At 27.8% G+C, this 18,779-nt stretch overlaps 2 protein-coding genes across 2 annotated transcripts in view; one reads left to right on the top strand and one right to left on the bottom strand.

The window, feature by feature from the left end:
* The window catches only part of LOC132936166 (uncharacterized), a 35,593-nt gene extending 21,263 nt beyond the window's left edge, over positions 1-14,330 (bottom strand). The window contains exon 1 of the mRNA XM_061002856.1: positions 14,317-14,330. The gene's annotated coding sequence lies outside the window, so the exon portion shown is untranslated. The remainder of the gene's footprint in view (positions 1-14,316) is intronic.
* LOC132936167 (sugar transporter SWEET1-like) lies at positions 9,314-16,832 on the top strand. The gene is made up of 6 exons (XM_061002857.1): positions 9,314-9,986; positions 10,174-10,251; positions 10,497-10,620; positions 13,356-13,625; positions 13,747-13,866; positions 15,948-16,832. Exons 1-6 carry the CDS (start codon positions 9,907-9,909, stop codon positions 16,089-16,091), a joined length of 816 nt encoding a protein of 271 aa, XP_060858840.1. The 5' UTR covers positions 9,314-9,906; the 3' UTR covers positions 16,092-16,832.
* The last annotated feature ends 1,947 nt before the right edge of the window (positions 16,833-18,779 follow it).

Here is an 18,779-nt window from a genome sequence, read left to right as displayed (position 1 = left end):
ATTAAAAATTTTATACATTTTTAACTACAAAATAATAATTAAATTATAAATTTGATAAATTTAGTCAAAATGTAAACTTCAAATGCTTATAAAAAAAAATTGTGCCTAACTATGTATTTTTTATATTTTTCAATTGCTATTAGAACGATATATCAGGAGCATTAACTGAAAATGTTCCTAAACAGTTCAAAACAAAATATTTTTAATTTTACTTTTGACCCCCTCCCCCCCCCACAAAAAAATAAATACCAATTAGATTCACTTTCCTATCAGAAAAGTTACTGTTGAAGAAAATCCAAGCACTTTTACTGTCCTAAAAGGTGATGCAGACACAAAAAAAAACACACATTGTAAAATTAATACATTCATCGCTTCGTTCAGAATCTAAAAAAACTTATTAGGAATATTTTATCACATTTTAAAAACCAGGGCAAAAATAAAATAAATTCGAAAGTTTCATGTTTCTACAGTGTCTACTATGTTGTCTATAGACAAATGTAAGGTAGTATAAAATTTGTATAAACATTTAGAAAATTTCACTGTCTAAAATAATAACGTAAGCTTGGGATGAGTAGCTCATATAGTTTCCAGAGTGCCAATTTTTAGAACATTCAAATCTAGCAGGCCAGACACTGAAAGAAATATGACAAAAATTATTAACAAATGTGTTCAGTTAGAACAACTTAAGTTTGTTGTTATTATAGCTTTTAAAATAATATTAAAGATAAACAGGTACGATTTTTTTATTATAACCATTTGAAGTTAAAATGTACTTATTAAATGTTCAATTTTTATAGCTGTCTTGAAAACTTAACATAAGCTTCCTCATATGTAAAAACAACTATAACCTACCGAAACCAAAAAAACAACCTTTTGTTGTAATTCAAAAATATTTGAAACTTTTACGTACCTATATAAAACCTGTATTATATTTTATACATTTTAGAATAATATTTCGTATGCAATGATTTATCATTAAATTCAACTGTCACATACTCACATTGAGTCGCATACATTACAGTAACTTACTCAATGACGAGGTACACTTGACACTTATACCTATACTGCTTAACAGCAGAACGGTAACCAATATTTCCCTCTTTTTATTTTTAAACTATTGATTTTTGAGTATTCAATTTTAAAATGATACACAGCTTACCCAGTTTCCAATCTTTAATATAAGATATGTTAAAATATTTTGTAATTTATAAACATTTTTTGAGTTACAACAAATTAATTAATATTGTTTGATATTGATTTGAGTGTTTATTTTCGTTTAAAATTGAATATTATACCTAGGTATAACAATTTTGAATAAATTTGATTTTCAAACAAAATTAACGTAGCATTATGTTTACTTAATTTTTTTAATTTCAATAAATGGAGCCAATATAAGGATTTTATTACATTAAGGTTATTAAATTGTAAATTTAATTATTTTTTTAAGTGCAAAGTAATTTGCAAATTTTTAAACAAAATTATATTTTTTATGTTCTAACTAATTAGTGTAATTGTAGAAAATCGAGTGTTTAAAACAAGAATTGTACATTGCTGGTCCGTACTTGTGTCGTATTGAAAATTTGTAAATTGATCCTATTTTGCTGTTAAAAAATAAAAATTTTATCAATGTTTCATCAGAAGCTTTTTTTATTCACCTTATGGCGCATAAACTTTTTTTTGTATGTTAAAATGTGTTTATTTTTTTTTGTTAATAAATTAACTATCATCTTAACCTTTGACTTTGACAATTTATTTCATAGATAAATTTATCTTCTTTCATAGATACCCACAACCTACATATAATTATAATTTTACGATTGCGTAGGTTTTCTTTCGTGTGCAGTGAGAAAAGTAACTGTGCAGTGATAATTGTTACTTTGTGCATCTCATATATCATCGTCATCGATTGTCGTCGACGATAAACGATAATGATAATTATTGATTACAATTTTCTTGGTAAATAGGTAGTAATAATATTTTTGTATAATTAAATAATTATACAGTATAATTTGCATATATGCTTTGTTATTGACTTAAGCTAATAGTGATACCGACTAGAGATGTATCTTTTCGATCTTCGTCGACAATAAACCGTCTCCTGGAGAAAAAAACATTTAATCAACGAAAACCGATACCAAATTGTCTGTAAGGCATAAATGATAAATATGTAATATTATATTGTTATAATGTTAAAGCAAATCCACCATGGCATATTATTTTTATTTAACAAGAATAATTATAAGTAGAAACTAGAAACAAATTAAGAATTAAAAGTATTCAATAAAATAGTAATCAATAGTAAAAAAAGGTGTGTAAGTGGATGTCGATCTGCTGTACAGTAGGTTACAAGTGGGTCACTGTAATGGCCGATGGTGTTAAATTTGAATTCAATGATATAATATCATTGTATAAGAAAAACGATTCTAATCGAAAACGGTCAGTTAGACTATGATATTACCAAGTATATTTGATGTTATTATTGTGAATAAAGTAATTTATATATAACCTATTTACGTGGAGTCTTGTTTTAAATTTTCAATCCTTAGCCATAAAAGTTAAACATTTTATACATTTTTAACTACAAAATAATTAATAAATTATAAATTTGATAAATGTTGTCAAAATTTGAACTTTAAATGCTTATAAAAAAAATAGTGCCTATGTATTTTTAATATTTTTCAACTGCTATTGTAACAATATATCAGGAGCCTTGCATTAAATTTTCACACTATTTTACCCATCAAAAAATAATTTAATGATATTTATAGAAAAAAAACTAAAAATATTTAAAACTGACTATGTCCGTAAACAGCTCAAAAAGAGTCAAAATATTTTCAAAATTGTATAGTGTATAGAAAATGCTAATATAAACATTCAGTGAAATTTTCAAGTATCTACAGTCATTTTTTTTTTAATTACAATAAAATAAGATAACTGTTACACGAGAAATCGAGTAAATATGTAATGTTTTAAAAATATAAATTTCAGACGCTCATAAAAATTAATTTGACTTTCTTGTAGACATTTTTTTTTTGATAAAGGTAGACAAACTTATGAGTAATCTTATATTACATTTTCAAATCTTAAATTTAAAAAGAAAAATGTTTATGAATTCTCAACTCAAAATAATTTGCTAATTTTCATGATTTTTCCGTATTTTGTCAAAATTTGAACTTTGCTTATTATGCTTATAAAAAAAAAACTGTGACTAAGGATTTTTAATTTTTTTCATTTGCCTTTGAAAAAATCTTAGGTTAGGAGCCTTCTATTAAATTTTCAAGCTTTTTTACCCAACAGATAAAATTTTATTGATATTTATAGAAAAAAAAAACTAAAAAAAATGGAAACTGAAAATGTCCGTAAACAGCCCAAAAAAAGTTAAAATATTTGGAAAATGTTATGGTGTATAGGAAATGCAATTATAAAAATTGTTGCAGTTGACTCCCCCAAAGTACCAACTAGATTCACTTTCCTATCAGAAAAGTTATTGGTGAAGAAAATCCAGGCACTTTTACTGTCCTAAAAGGTGATGAACTGATGACAAACACAAAAATAAAAAATTAAATAGAAAATTAAAAAAAAAAAAAAAAAAAAAAAAAAACACACATCATTGTAAAATCAATACATTCATCATTCCACTCAGAATCTAAAAATGTTTCCTTTAAAATTAAAAATTGTTAATATTATTAATTTTTATAGGTACTATAATTTGATGTAAAAGCTTAACACAACAATTAAAAAAATTGTTACATAGGCAATTGATTGTTTTTATTTTTAGAAACAATTATTATTACAAATTACCAATATTACAAATAAATATTAGTTAGGAAGTATTATTACTTAAATATTTACACGCAAAATTTTAAAATTATTATTTACAATAAAAATTGTGCATTAATATAAAATGATTTATTTGGTATATTATCATGGAAATCCGGATTTATTTGTTTTTACATATCGTTTCTGAGTATATTATGGAGTCTTAAGAAAGTAAAAAATTTAGATATAGTACAGTATACAGTAGACAGTACAGTATAGCCGACACAGTTCAGCTGATAAAACAGTCCGTAAGGTTTGGTCTGCGTGGACGAATTCCCAATCCCTACTATAGACTATAATCCAAGAGTGGAGTGGGAATACGTTTGTGTGTCAGAAAAAATCATTAAAAAAATTCTGTGATTGCAGATTGTCATATTTTATCGGCAGCTGTGTTGAGTAAGCACGGTGACGTTCAAGAAAAGTATTCATACCATCACTACGGGTTTGTACTGTTAGGTAAATTATAATAGTATAATTTTCATAATAAATAATAAAGATAATTAGGGAACGGATTTATATCCACAAAAAATCCTCTAAATATGCTTTTAAAAAAACTGTACTTAATATGCTACATTACAATATTATGTAAAAAGTATAATTATTAAAAATGATATTTCATCGTCTGCACTTCGTTCTTCACCAATAAAATTCTTATTATACTTTAATAAAAAAAAAATTTAATTCATATTTTACTTTATTGCACTGGATGTCTTATCATTGACGACCGGTCGTAATTTTATCATTAAAACTATTGTAGACCCATAGTCTATATTATTATTTAATAATAAGTAAATTATTACCCACTTTCATAAGTAATTTGATAAATGATAAATATATGTGGTAGTGGTTGTGAAAATATAACATGAAACAAAAATATTATGCACTATAAAATGATAAATATGTATTAAATTTGCAAAATATGCAAAATAAAACTATAAAAGTAGTGTTATTTAATATTTTAATAAGAATTATCTAATCGGGGATAAAACTCATCAAATGTCAAATAGCTTATCCCAATACTTATATACATTTGAAAATAAATCCGTTACCTAATCATAATACCTATAGGTACCATTGTACGTTTTGTATCCAGGGGAGAATATAGTGGTGGGGGGGGGAGTAGTGTGGTTATAATACCCCCCCCCCCCCAATAATTGGCTTCTTCACTTTTCAGTTGGCCATTTTACATTTATGAAACTCAATAACTCAATAACTGTACATAATGGCCAACTGATAATTTATATACGATTGTGATAGTGATATACTGATATTGACTAGAATTAAGGTTATTAGAATATAGTGAATATACTAATATTATTATATTCCAACACTGTCTGGACTAGAATAATCAATTATACCTATTGTCTATTATCGGAAAAATAAGAATAGATTCTGAGCGGAGCGATGAATGTATATTGATTTTACAATGAAGTTGTCTTTTTTTTTTTGTGTGTGAGTACACGATAAGTAGTTGAAATAATGCTTCGATTTTCAACTTCAGTATCTTTTTCGATGGGAAAGTGAATATTGTTGGTGCATTGAGGAGGTCAAAATTTAAAATTCTCAATAGTTTTCAAAAGCGCCGGGAAAAACAACATAAAAATACGTAAAAATTACGAAAATTTGCAAATTATTTTGAGTTAGAAATTCATTAAAAATTTTCTTTTTAAATTTAAGATTTGAAAATGTAATACAAGATTCCTCTTAAATTTGTCTACCTTTATCAAAAAAAAAAAATGTCTTCAAGAAAGACAAATTCAATTTTTTTGAGCGTTTGGAGTTCATATTTAAACAACATATTTAAACTAACTTTGGCCCCCCAATAAAAACCTCCTCGGCACGCCCCTGTTTGTATCATAGATATTTGAATACTTCATAGATATAGGTATAATTATTGTTAATTGATATAATCTTTATCTTTAACTTTATATCTTTATAAATTATATATCCTTTATATCACAGCCTATATCAGCTGAAGTTCTACTCGACCGATTTTCATGATTTTTATTTAAAACGCTAGTACCTACCTATACTTAGTGTGCAGATGCAGTGGCGTAGCCAGGAATTATGCACGGGGGGTTAGCCAGGCTAGTATTCAAATACAATATATATTTTATTTACACTTTTTATTTTTTATTAATCTTGATAAAATTCTAAGGTCAACACAGTCAATGGGGAGCTATAGACGCTTAGCCCCCCCCTGGCTACGCCACTTTTCAGATGAGCCGTCTAATGAGAAAATGTGTCAATTAAAATAGTTTACGGAAATATTTAGTTGTCCGTGTAGTTTCGTAGGGCGTAGGAGCGACGCGTGTTGATGGCCGTGCGCACACACACATCTTTACAACGCCCACACGCTATGTCTACTGCAGCCACAGATTACAGATATATACTACAATAGTATTATTATAGTAATATGGTATATCATTATATCTGAGACTGCAGCATGATTCTTTATCATGACGTATTCATGAACTGCAGTAGTGCAGTACCATGATAATACCATAGTTGATGTGCATATTATGAAGTATACCGCTGCGTCGTCGTCGCCGGCGATGTGCGTTACTGCTTGGCGTATACAATATTACGTTGTGCACGCACGCCACATGCTGCTGCGTTATCGTCTTCGTCGACATTTTTTAACCATAATAAAAACACTATTTCTGATATCATGTGGAGAATATTCACTAATAAATCCTGACACGGACGAATATTCGATTGAAATAAAACCATCGTTATTATTATCAAGTGATATAATAAAAGTATGCTGTCAGGGCAAGAAAATGCGTTTTTACGTTTTTGCGTAACTCAGTATCAGAAGACTGTGACCATTTTCAGTTTCCTACAGAGTTTTTAGATTCGTCCGCACAATTTGGTCTTAAAGCAAGGTACTATCGTAATACTTTTTAGAAATTTAAATGTAGTATCCAATGTTGAATGTAATGAATGATACAAGATTTATTTAACGAAATATGTTATGTATATGTATATGACCATTCTTTAGACTTAGAATCCATAACTGGCCAAGCAACTGGGCAGCGTAGAATTTATTTGACCCCGTCAGATTCTAGTATTCTACTCTTCCCTTTTCATTTGCTATACGTCAATTTTCGATAAGAATAGCTTTTGCTATGATAATAAACAAATCGCAGTGTCAAACATTGGATAAAGTAGGGTTGTATTTACCTCAACCTGTATATTTTAGTCATGGTCAACTTTATTTTGCTTTGTCGATCTTTTGAAAAATTAAAAATACAAATAATACTTAACAACAAAAAAGATACAATGAATATAGTTATTATAAGAAATTCTATAATAATATTACAAATTCATTGCAATTTTCATTTGCTTATCAATTTTTTGTTTTGGGTGAAATATTTGCAGTTTTCTCGTATGAAAATGTCTTCCGTATATTTATATTAAAACTTAAGAAATTAAATTACTTCCCATGTTATGCTTTTCCTAAACATTAATGGCAAATTATTATAGTGTTATACATGTACTTATATATTTTTATATTTATTTATATATATAATATTATAATTATTCAACAATCTTATGTTTTTACATTACAGGTAATTCAGCTAGTATAATTAGTGATGTAAATCGGAGATATTGTTTTGGAAAAGTAGATATATTATAAAGTACCTAAGTAATATTATCGGTAAAGTAATAAATATAAATATCTTTACTACTTTACGAGTAATTTAATTTTTTTATTCATATTAAATCATATGACTTATTTTAATATTTACTTATTGCTTTTTTAAATTAATTCATTGTATTATTATTTATTATAAAATGAGAAACAAAAATCAAAATATACATAGTATGAATTTTCTTACAAAAAATTGAAGTTTAGAGGTCAGTGTAGCCATAGGTTATGACCAGGGCTAGGATTTATATGCAAAAGCATGTTTTTTTTTGCGACTTCTGATTATTGATTTCGTCAGTAATGTCCACAAATCACCTCATGATGAGATAAATGGTGGTATTTTTATTTTGCATGTTTTTGCATATTTTGGATGAAATGCATATTATTGCATATATTGAATAAAATGAATATTATTGTACATTTTGATTATAAGAATGCGAAAAATAAATGTTTTATGGTAAATTTCATAATACTTGGTTTTTTGTCAAACATAAATTTTATTTTTATAAATACAATCCTATGGTAACCTGGCGATAAAAGATTAAATAATTTGACATTCATTTTCGAAAATTTGAAAAAATATGTGATCGTAGCATGTAACACTCGTAGTGAATGTGAATTATAAAATGTATTTCTAAATTATTTTTTTTTCTCAATTATATTATATTAAGACGCCCGATGCCGATGCCATTTTGTCCTCAAAAATATATTCTGCGGGAATAATGATACCACCTTATAGAATCAACCAAATTTCATAATTTTTTATTTAATTGCTAGAGAGAAATATTCTACAGCCCGCATCGATCTCTGTTTTTCAATATTTCATTCTCTAACTTTATAATATGTCTAAAAAAATACAAGATAAAAAGCATTTTTTTACAAATTTTGTAATACAATTATTTGAAATAAAATACAAAATCAGAGATTGGTGTGGGCTGTAGGAAGTCTTCTTCTTTCAGATAAAAAAAAGTCATCAGAATCCGACAATTCTACAAAGCTTGAGCGTTATTCCCGTAAAGTCGTTTTTTTTTCGATATATTACACCCTATCAACCCCCCCCGCCCCCTAAATAGGTATCAGGTAGTAGATTAGTGTAAAAGTCTTGAAGTGGCAACTAAAATATAAAATGTAATTTTCAAATTTTATAGAATTGTGAAAAATTTGAAAAAACTGGTAACGTGACCCTAAAGACGAACAGCTAATCACTGATGTATTTCAACAAAAAAATATTTTTTTTGTAACTATATTTTTGTGTTTATCTTATAAAAATTTAAATGCATATTTTTGCATATTTTGGTAAATAAAATGCATATTTTACCGTTTTTTATTGCATACAAATCCTAGCCCTGGTTATGACTTATGGCCTTATAGGTGTTTTATAATTTTAATAATACCTATCTATTACAATTTATTTTTTCGATTTGGTAATGGATAATAATTTCCCAGTATTACCATAATAACCAATAGGTACCTACCATAAACAAGTAATATTGCCAGTAGTTTACTCAAAAAAGTTACATATAAAAATCAATATGCTACTAAAAAATAAATTTCTTAATATTACTTACAATATAAAAGTAATATTACCGGTAATTTACCCAACTATTCAAGTGACATAATAATAAAATTACCGGTAATTTTACATCATAATAATATAATATGTCTATAAACACGGACTTAACTTAGTTAATCATATTGTATCCGTGTCTATAAAATATAAATAATATGTTTCATAGAATTTCTATGATACAGAGTGATAAGCATTTCTCCGAAAAATGATAAGGGACGTATAGAACCAAAACAACTACATTACAATATCATCGGCACTCGGCAGTCGGCATTCTGATACCAATGAGTGATAATATATTATTATTTTATAGGTGACGGTCACTTTTATATGTGGCAAAGTATTTCGTTGTATTTTCGGTATCGCCGTTGTTATGGTTCTCGTCGTTATCATTGTTTTTCAGTACAAACAAACACGTAATGCAATTCGACCGTTTCAATATTAGCACAGCTTACATTAAACGTAATATTATTTTGTGTACCATACCTAATATCATAAATCACAATTGTTGAAATTTGCACACAGCATTGTACCGTATTTTTTACTGCCTCCGGCAACTGGTCTCGATGTATAACGCACGCGCCGTACGATCCGCGTTATAATCTGTTTCGTTGTACGCCGTAATGACGTGGAGCTGTCGTTGTTTTTACGTAGGAAAATCGTTACTGTTATTTAGTAGATCCGCATATCGCTGCATACTGCCGTCACCGCCATCGCCACTTGGGCTTCAAAGTTCGTCGTCAATCTGTTTTTCTCAGTGTGCGTCAACACGACGGCCAGTATCGCTGCCGGAACGCAGTAGTACAGAGTACTGGCACGTCAGACCCTAGTCGTCAACTCAATCAGTGTATCAACTGTTGTGTCCATGATGAACGGGTATGACTTTGAGTATGCGCTGCGTGTTTCCGCTTCAGCATGCACGTGCGTCCAGTTCTTGTCCGGATTGTGAGTACAATAATATTATAGTACGGTTAATAAGTACACAGTACATAAGAAGTAATCTAAACTTGTTGGGTTGTTGCTGAAGTCTTTGTATTATATACTGTTTTGTTAACTGCACTTCATAATCGACAAGTTGCTTATAAACATATTATTATATTACAATATTTACACAGATATTATTGCATTACAGTTTGATATGTGCTAACTTCATGAAGAAAGGCAAAGTATCGAACGAGTCTGTTGTACCATTTGTCACTGGATTTCTATCGTAAGTTATTTCATATTTTAACTTATTAAATACAACTTTGTTACTGTTGTAAATAGATTCATTTGTTGACTACAGTTTTGCTTCCTACATAATTACTATGTGTGAATATTATTTTCGAATTATCAAATTTATTATAATGGTTACAAAACTACTAAAATAAAATATTTAATGGAATACCTACTAATTACTATTGTGCAATCAGTATTCCTATTAAAAATTAATATTATTGTACTAAAATATTTTAGGTGTTCATTGTGGCTGTATTATGGTATGATATTGGCCAACAGCACATTAGTGTCAGTGAATGCTTTTGGCTGTTTGCTATTTGCTATATACACATGGCTATACTATAGATACACTTCTAAAAAAGTAAGTTATTTAAAAATCAACTTTCTAAAATATTGATAGTTGAGATGTTAAACCATTTCAAACCAACAAATAAGTTTATACAATTTACATATTTGAGGTCCTAAAAAATCACAAAATATGCAAGTAATTAAACACTTAACATTTTTTCTTATAATTTAATTAATGATAGAATAAATAACATCTAAAATAAGACACGTACAAGAAGTTTGTACAACACTAGTGTACATTCAAATACCCAACTGACCCACAGAACTGAGATTAAAAGATTGTTGTTGTTTTTGGAAATGTTATTGTCTTATTGGGGATTTTATGCTGTTTAAAAAAATGTTTCAATAAATAAATTCAAATCGATTAAGTCCTGCGAGAGGTGTACATTTCCATCACTGTAATGGTATTGCTGTATCACTAGTTGATCAATGTGTGGAGTTTTTCTGATAATATATTAGTACATTGTTTTTTTGATGAACGTATATTAAAATAAAATATGCAAAAATACTTTATTTATTAATCCGAGTTAAATTATAAAATAAATTAATAATATTTTTTTACATCTTTCTCAAATAGTTAAATTATAATTGATAGTACTAGGCAGTGGCGTAGCCAGGAACTTTTTATGGGGGGGGGGGGGGGGGGGGCTTCAGCAAATTTTAACTTACCATACTTTACTTTGTGGTATCGGATATTTATTTTTATTGTAAAAATATAACATATATCGTAAAAGTTAAATTCATCAATTTATTAGTTTTAAACGATCACTTATCAGTTATCATTGTTATAAAATTATCAAAATATGGAATAAATATTATAACTCTGTAATATTCCTCAAGCGTGGTAACAGGTGTATTATCTCAATGTACTTGTTTACCAACACGACGAGGCAAAGAAATATTGATATTAGAATTCTTACAAAATATTTCTGCTCTTTTAAATATTAATTTAAAATCATTTTCAACATTTTTTCTCATTTCTTATAAAACATTTATAGAATTATCAGCCATATTAATAACATGAGATAAATCAAATACAGGTGTTTGTAAAAGTTACTTTGTGGTAAACTATCAGCAAATACTGTTGATATTATATGTATAGTAATCTGGAATTCAAAGTTATTAATCACAAAATGCAATTGATTTGCTGATGAAGATATATTTTTATTGGACCAACTGCTTATTTTTTCTAGAGCATCAATCACAGCATCTTGTAACTCTAGGTAAATTATTACTGAGTCGTGGCGCTACACCCAACGTGTTGGACATAATTGTTTTTATTTTGTATGATATGAAATAGGTACAATATTTTGAATAGATGTAGTTAAAATATTTTGTCTTTTTGGCGAGTTAAAAAAATTATAAATCGACTCAACACTTCCTAAACAGTTTCTTATTGAAGTAATATTACATGCATCAGAAATAGCAAGATTCAGACTACTTTTGTACATATATTGCTAGTGGACATTTTTCTTGGACATAAACGTGGACACCACTCATTGCGGCAGCACCATCATACCCTTTGCCAATCATGTAATTGTAATCTATCCCAATCAAATCAAGCAAAGTTAGCAGAACAAACAGTAGGAAATCTTCATTAATTTGATCATTATTAAAATACCTTGCACACAAAGAAAATTGGGTAGCGGTGTCGTATCCTATCTACGCACTGAATGTTATCTACACATTGCTATTTACGTATAAATTATGTCGTATGCTATCTACGCACAATTAAAGTTGAAAAGTATTTTTCATATCAATAAAAAATGTTTCGAACGTATTTGTTGTGTTTATGGAGCGTCACCATTCTTCTTTAAGCTGCCTTTCCAGCAAATTAGTGGCACCATACAATTTTAAACCATATTTCACCCTTATATGTCGCCAATAACATTCCATAGTTTGAGTTTCAGCTCCTGTTTGTGGATCAATGAAATTAATTTTATGATTTACGGTATTGTGGATATAGCCATGATCGTTTAAACAGCTGTAAAAAATGGTCGTCTCTGGCTCAATTTCTCTTTTAATAATTGGAAGCAAAGTGGCGCGGTCTCTTTTTTGAACGATAAACAATCGACGTTCTACTATATTATCACGTCTACAACACATTCCAAACACCCACGGCCTTTGTACGCGTACACCGTAATTTCGATTAGTTAATTCAGTATCAGTATCAGAACTGCTAGATCCTGATTCTACAATTTCTTCACTAGGTTGACGATCTCCTAGAAGGTATTTGTAGATAGCATACGACACTAGTATTCAGTGCGTAGATAGCATACGACACCGCTACCGAAAATTGTTCGATACCAGAAATATCAGATGTTTCATTTGCTAATATCAAAAAACATTTTGCTTCATTAATTTTATTGACTATTTTTTTTAAAAAAACGTCCCTACACGTTGAAATTATTTCATTAGTAATCATTGGACTTGTATAGGAAGCATTTTTAGAACAGGTTTCTAAGTGCGTTTTTAATGCTACATCACCACTATTAGCACAAAATCTCAACAATGAACAAAAATTTCCATCATTTTCTTTAGGCTTTGTTAAATTCAAGGGGTCACTATCTCTATGACCTCCTCCCCCAATGGATACGCCACTGGTACTAGGATAATTTTATTTTTCATAAAATCTGCCCTACCTATTTTTTGTTATTATTGAATAGGTTTACTGATTGGTTTTAAATTATAATGTTTCACTTTTTAACTATTGATTTATTTAATAATATGTTTGCTCTTGGTATTTAGAAACGAGTTATACACTATGTAGTATCAGCTATTGCCGTCATTGCATGGATTGTGTATATTACTTACACAAATGTAAATCGAAAGCATTCAAAAACTCTGTCATCCGCAGAATTACATCTGCATGAAACAGTGGAGGTGGTGGCAGTAACACCTTTGGATATAGCAGACACATCAATCATCTCCTCAACCACTAATGATGCTATAGACCGTGTTGGGCTTTTATGTTCTCTGACTACTATGTTGTTTTTTGCAGCACCATTTTCAAATTTAGTGAGTGTTGAGACTTACAATATAATTGTACATAATATATGCATTGTTAAAAAATATCATTATAGAACTATGTAACAAAACTAATTGTTAATGATTATTTCCTTATTTATAATTATTATAGATTCATGTGATAAGAACTAAAAATACAGAGTCAATGCCATTGCCGTTGATTGTAATGACATTCCTTGTTTCTGCTCAGTGGTTGGTTTATGGCCGAATGTTACGTGACAAGTTTATTATGGTAATTTATGATTATTATTAGTTAGATTATTGTTTAAATAAATAATAATTTTAAAGTCAAAATATATTAAATATATTAAATATATTTTTGGTTGTATTACGTTGGAGATGGGCAAAATAATTTGGAAATTAAGGTTATATTTTTCTCATAGATTTACATGGGCCTTACATGTTATAGTCAGGGACACGAAAAGTGGCATGTGACCGACGCGATCCAAGCGGTTAAATCGTCTAATGGGTTCTTAAACGGCCAATACTAATTGCCGCGCTTTTTTAAAAATATTTTCATATTATTTATAATAATAAAAACCAAAACAACAAAATCGTACTATTAATATAAAAAATTTAATTTAAAAACATATTATCATTTTATATGTTTATGTTTTATATTTACAAATTATTATTTTTACAAAATACTATAAACAACATTATATATACAATTTTAATTTACCTAATTAAAGTCGAAATTAGTTGAACTTCTTTTTCATAGTCTTGCAATTGAATAATTTAAATAAGTCTGGCGTTAAATCAGTTTTTTTAGATAAATTTTTTAAAAATATATTCACGCTATGTATAATTTTTTTAGATTGACTATGAATATCTTTATCATTAAAAGACATTTTAAAAAATTACAAAATAACAGCACAGTAAATAAATTACTAAAACGCACAGGCAATACAACACTAAACAGTTAACACACGAATGTACTTACTCGTCAACCACTTGCGAGCTACTAAAGGTAGGTACATGCTATGGTATTTCATTGTACATTTAGTATAAAAACAACCCCTCTTTCCAACACAATGCAAGGGAAAATAACAGCTGCAACAAACCATAGACCTATATAACAGGTCTATACAACAAACAACCTGAAAGCCATAGAATAGAAACAGTAACCTTATTTTTTTTATGATGTGTACAATGCACAAAATGTTACGCTGAGCGCGCGAAATACGCTGCATGTTGAGAACCACCGATCGTTGGCTGGGTGTGGGTTGGGGTACAGTCGAGGTCACACGCCACTTTACGTGTCCCCGGCTATAGTATGTAGAGTAGAACCTCAATAATCCGGACTAATTGGGGCTATAGGTTGTAAAACAAAATAACCAAAATACATGTATGTATGATAGAATTAAGAATATCTATTATGTAATTAACAATTGGATAACGTGATTGACAATTTGTTTTGGTATTTTGTAGAAATATTTGCGATCACATTCATATATTATGAGAAATTTGTTGAATTCCTTTTCATGTTTATTTAAGTTTGCGTCTCAAACTACGCATTTATGTGTTATTAAACGACTGTCCGGATTAATGAGGTTTTACTGTACTATGTTTCCAATTAAATATTTTTTTTTTTAAATATAAATTCAAGTATTTTAAAAAAAAAAGGTATATTTGAAAAAAAAATCAATATTTTTTTCGATACATCAAAGACTAAAAGTTGATGTAAAAATATCAATGTATCGAAAAAAAACTTCGATGTTTTTGCTCACCTTTATATTACAGTATGAATTTTATAGGCAAGAATTTAAAATTTAAAACAAGGATTCTCTTAACAATATTATTCTCTAACCAAAAAATATATAACAAATTTTTTTAATGCTATTTTAGTTCAAATATTTATAAAATCAGATATTTAAACAATAACTTTTTTTGTTATTCTGTTGTAATTTAAAAATATTATTTATGGGTACTTGACCTTTAAAGTAAATTACTATATTCTATATACATAATGACACTTTCAAATGCAATTTTTTTGGCAAAAATGAATTTAACCTACTGTAGAACAAATGCCTAATAATAAAATAAATTACTTTAATCACAATAATACCATTAAATATACTTAGTAATATAGGCTGACACACATTATTTGATCAGAATCACTTCTCAAAAAGAATTGCTTTACAGCATAGCGTTACTCACATTTAAAAAAATTAATTATTTTATTAATATCACCAGAAAAATAATATAAGTTATGTGATAATGGTGAACGTTTCTTATAATACAATTAACTATCAATGTGTCTTATTTCATTTTGTACATAGTCTATCATTGATGAATTTATTTTTGTTACAGTACCCAAATGCTGTTGGATGTATGCTTTCTGTCATACAACTGGCTCTATTTGTTATTTATCCTAGAAGGTCTGCTGTACCATTGACCACCGAACTCCATAATCATCACCATCCATATCCTTATATTAAATTAATGGACGCATGAAAGATTTAATAATTACTTTACTAACATTATAAGTCTTTTGGGTAGCTAATATTGTTGCAGTCTTCATGACTGTAGCGTTTTCTAAGAGAAGTACAAAACACTAAAATCTAAAACTATAAAAAAAACTATTGTTATTATATTGTTATTATTATTAAGTATTACACTTGTGATATTTATATTATAATTTAACTTAAATTATATTTAGTTTTTATGTTGTTTTACACCATTAATGGTAGTATAATTCATAAATTGTGTTGTTGTTACTGAATTTATGTTATTTATTGATGACTGATAATTACCTTTTTCTCAGTTTTGTAATTTATAAATTATTTTCTACAAAAATGTATAACAGTAGTTAACATTATCCTCAATCATTGTGTACTATTAAATACTACTAATGTTCCTTCTAGTCTTTAGTTAGGGGAAATTAAGACATCACTTCATTATAATCACTGATATGCAATTTGGCAAAAAAGCAATTAATAAAATACATATAATTTATTTTAAGACAATAAGTATTGACTTAACTTTAACTAAATTATTGATAGTGTAATATTATAGTTATTTATAATGTATAATTTGTATTTTCTTTTGAAAATATTTTATAAGTTTATAACATAGTATTATGTATTATGTACTTATAAACCAATGTAAAACCATGAAAATTTAAAACCAACAATGGATAATATTTTGTTATACTTTCATTATTGAATTACTTGAATAAAAAATCAAATATTTTTTTTTGTCTCTTTAATGTTCTAAATTATTTAATTATTATTATTATTATTTATTAATCTTTATTAAATATTTTATTAAAAATTGTATCATTATTAATTGAATGCTTGGTATTTACAAAATTATTTTCTCTTTCCTAGTATGATTGTATGGATTTTTTGGGTAAAAAGGTTTGAATTATTGCTAAACACCACAATATTTAGATTTATAGTTTTTAAAATTTGAATGAAGTGTTAAAAAACACAAATTAAAAATGTATTAAATTTGAAAAAGTCTCTGTCCTCTGATAGTATGCATCTGTATATTGGACTTTCGCCTGTAATTATTATAAATAAATAAATGGTTAAATTTAAGCGTTAAGTAATAGTCCACATTTTTTAGGGCTGTCAGTGAAATTACCAACTTGCATGAAAACAAAAGTATTTAAAATTAAATTATTGTTACTAATCGCTTATTAGAACATTTTTAGAAAAAAAAAAAGTTTTTGAAAGAGGCATTTTGACCAACCTCAAGAAAGTCTGTATCATCTACATCAGGGATCTTCAAAGACCCCGCAGACAAGAAAATTTCTTTTTTGACGAAGAATTAAATTGGGTTTTTATTAATTTGAATAATAAATTACATTATTTTATTTTACCTTTACTTTCTTTGGATAAACATTTTTATACAATTTTGGTGGCCCCCAAAAATTTCCTGAATTCCTAAAGTGGCCCTCAAACAGTATGAATTGGTGATCCCTATATAGTGATTGATTGGTGATTTATCCTCTACTGTTGTCTGTTAACCAAATGTAATAAGATAATGGTAAATTACTTTTATAATAATTATTATTCTCAAGAATTTTTGATTTATGTTTTTATAGTATATACTTACTAGTTTGGAGTTCCTTCTGTTAATTAATTGCTTATCGGGCGCTAAAGAATATATGGTATATTAGGTCGCTGTTGGGCGTTGGCATGGCTATGGGGAGCTAATTTATAGCTAGATATGCACTAGCTTCTCCAGTAAATTCTTACAATTAAATCAAATAATTTTTACTCTGGTTCACGAAAAATATTTAATGAAGACATCCTCTGCTATGAAGTTTGGTCACATCAATAAATGTAGCAATTTTTACTTCTCGAATTTTGTTACTAAACTCACAGAATATCGGCACTCCTTAAATTATCAATTTAGAACACTATTGTGGCTGAAAGCTTTTGCGTGATATGATTGTATACAATTTAGTGTATTTAGTAACTTATAAGCATAGTAGACAAATGGCTACATTTTTTTTTACTGATATATATTCAGTACTAAGTTCTAACTTTTAAATTGGGGGGACTTGGTAGAAATTTGGGAGAACTAAGTGGGGCAACTAATCATGCTAATAAATAATGATTTATGTTGAACAACAACATGATTATATTGATTTAATATTTTCTTTCATCCGAAGAGTTGTAGACCTTGTAGGTGGGAATTAGTTGACACTTGATTTTGGTATTATACATATACATAAGAGTAGAGCGCAGATGTTTTCCTTTTCACATTTTTTAGATTTTTGTCAGTGATCTTTACAAATTGTTACAGTTTGAAGCTAATGGTGAATATTTTTGGTATATTACTGTATATTATTTAATGGTATTGCATATTTCTGCATATTTTCACAAAATTCAAAATTGATAGCATATGGAAGCGAAATTTAAAAAAAAATGTATACAATTTAATAATACATTTTGTAGGCACTAAGTGATTACCTATTCATTTTAATAATATTAAATAATACATTTTAAAGTTTTAAATTATTTTTGAGTCATGCATTTATAAACTACTTATTAATTTGTGAATTTTTTACCATATTACATAATTCCAAGTTTTTTTTCTTGCATATTTTCACGATTTTGACTGCATATTATATCGCATATTTGACACTTTTTAGTGCTTAAAATCTGAGCTCTACATAGTACGAGTATA

Source organism: Metopolophium dirhodum, chromosome 1, assembly GCF_019925205.1.
Source record: "Metopolophium dirhodum isolate CAU chromosome 1, ASM1992520v1, whole genome shotgun sequence".
NCBI classification, from domain to species: domain Eukaryota; kingdom Metazoa; phylum Arthropoda; class Insecta; order Hemiptera; family Aphididae; genus Metopolophium; species Metopolophium dirhodum.
This window is presented reverse-complemented; position numbering and strand designations above follow the sequence as displayed.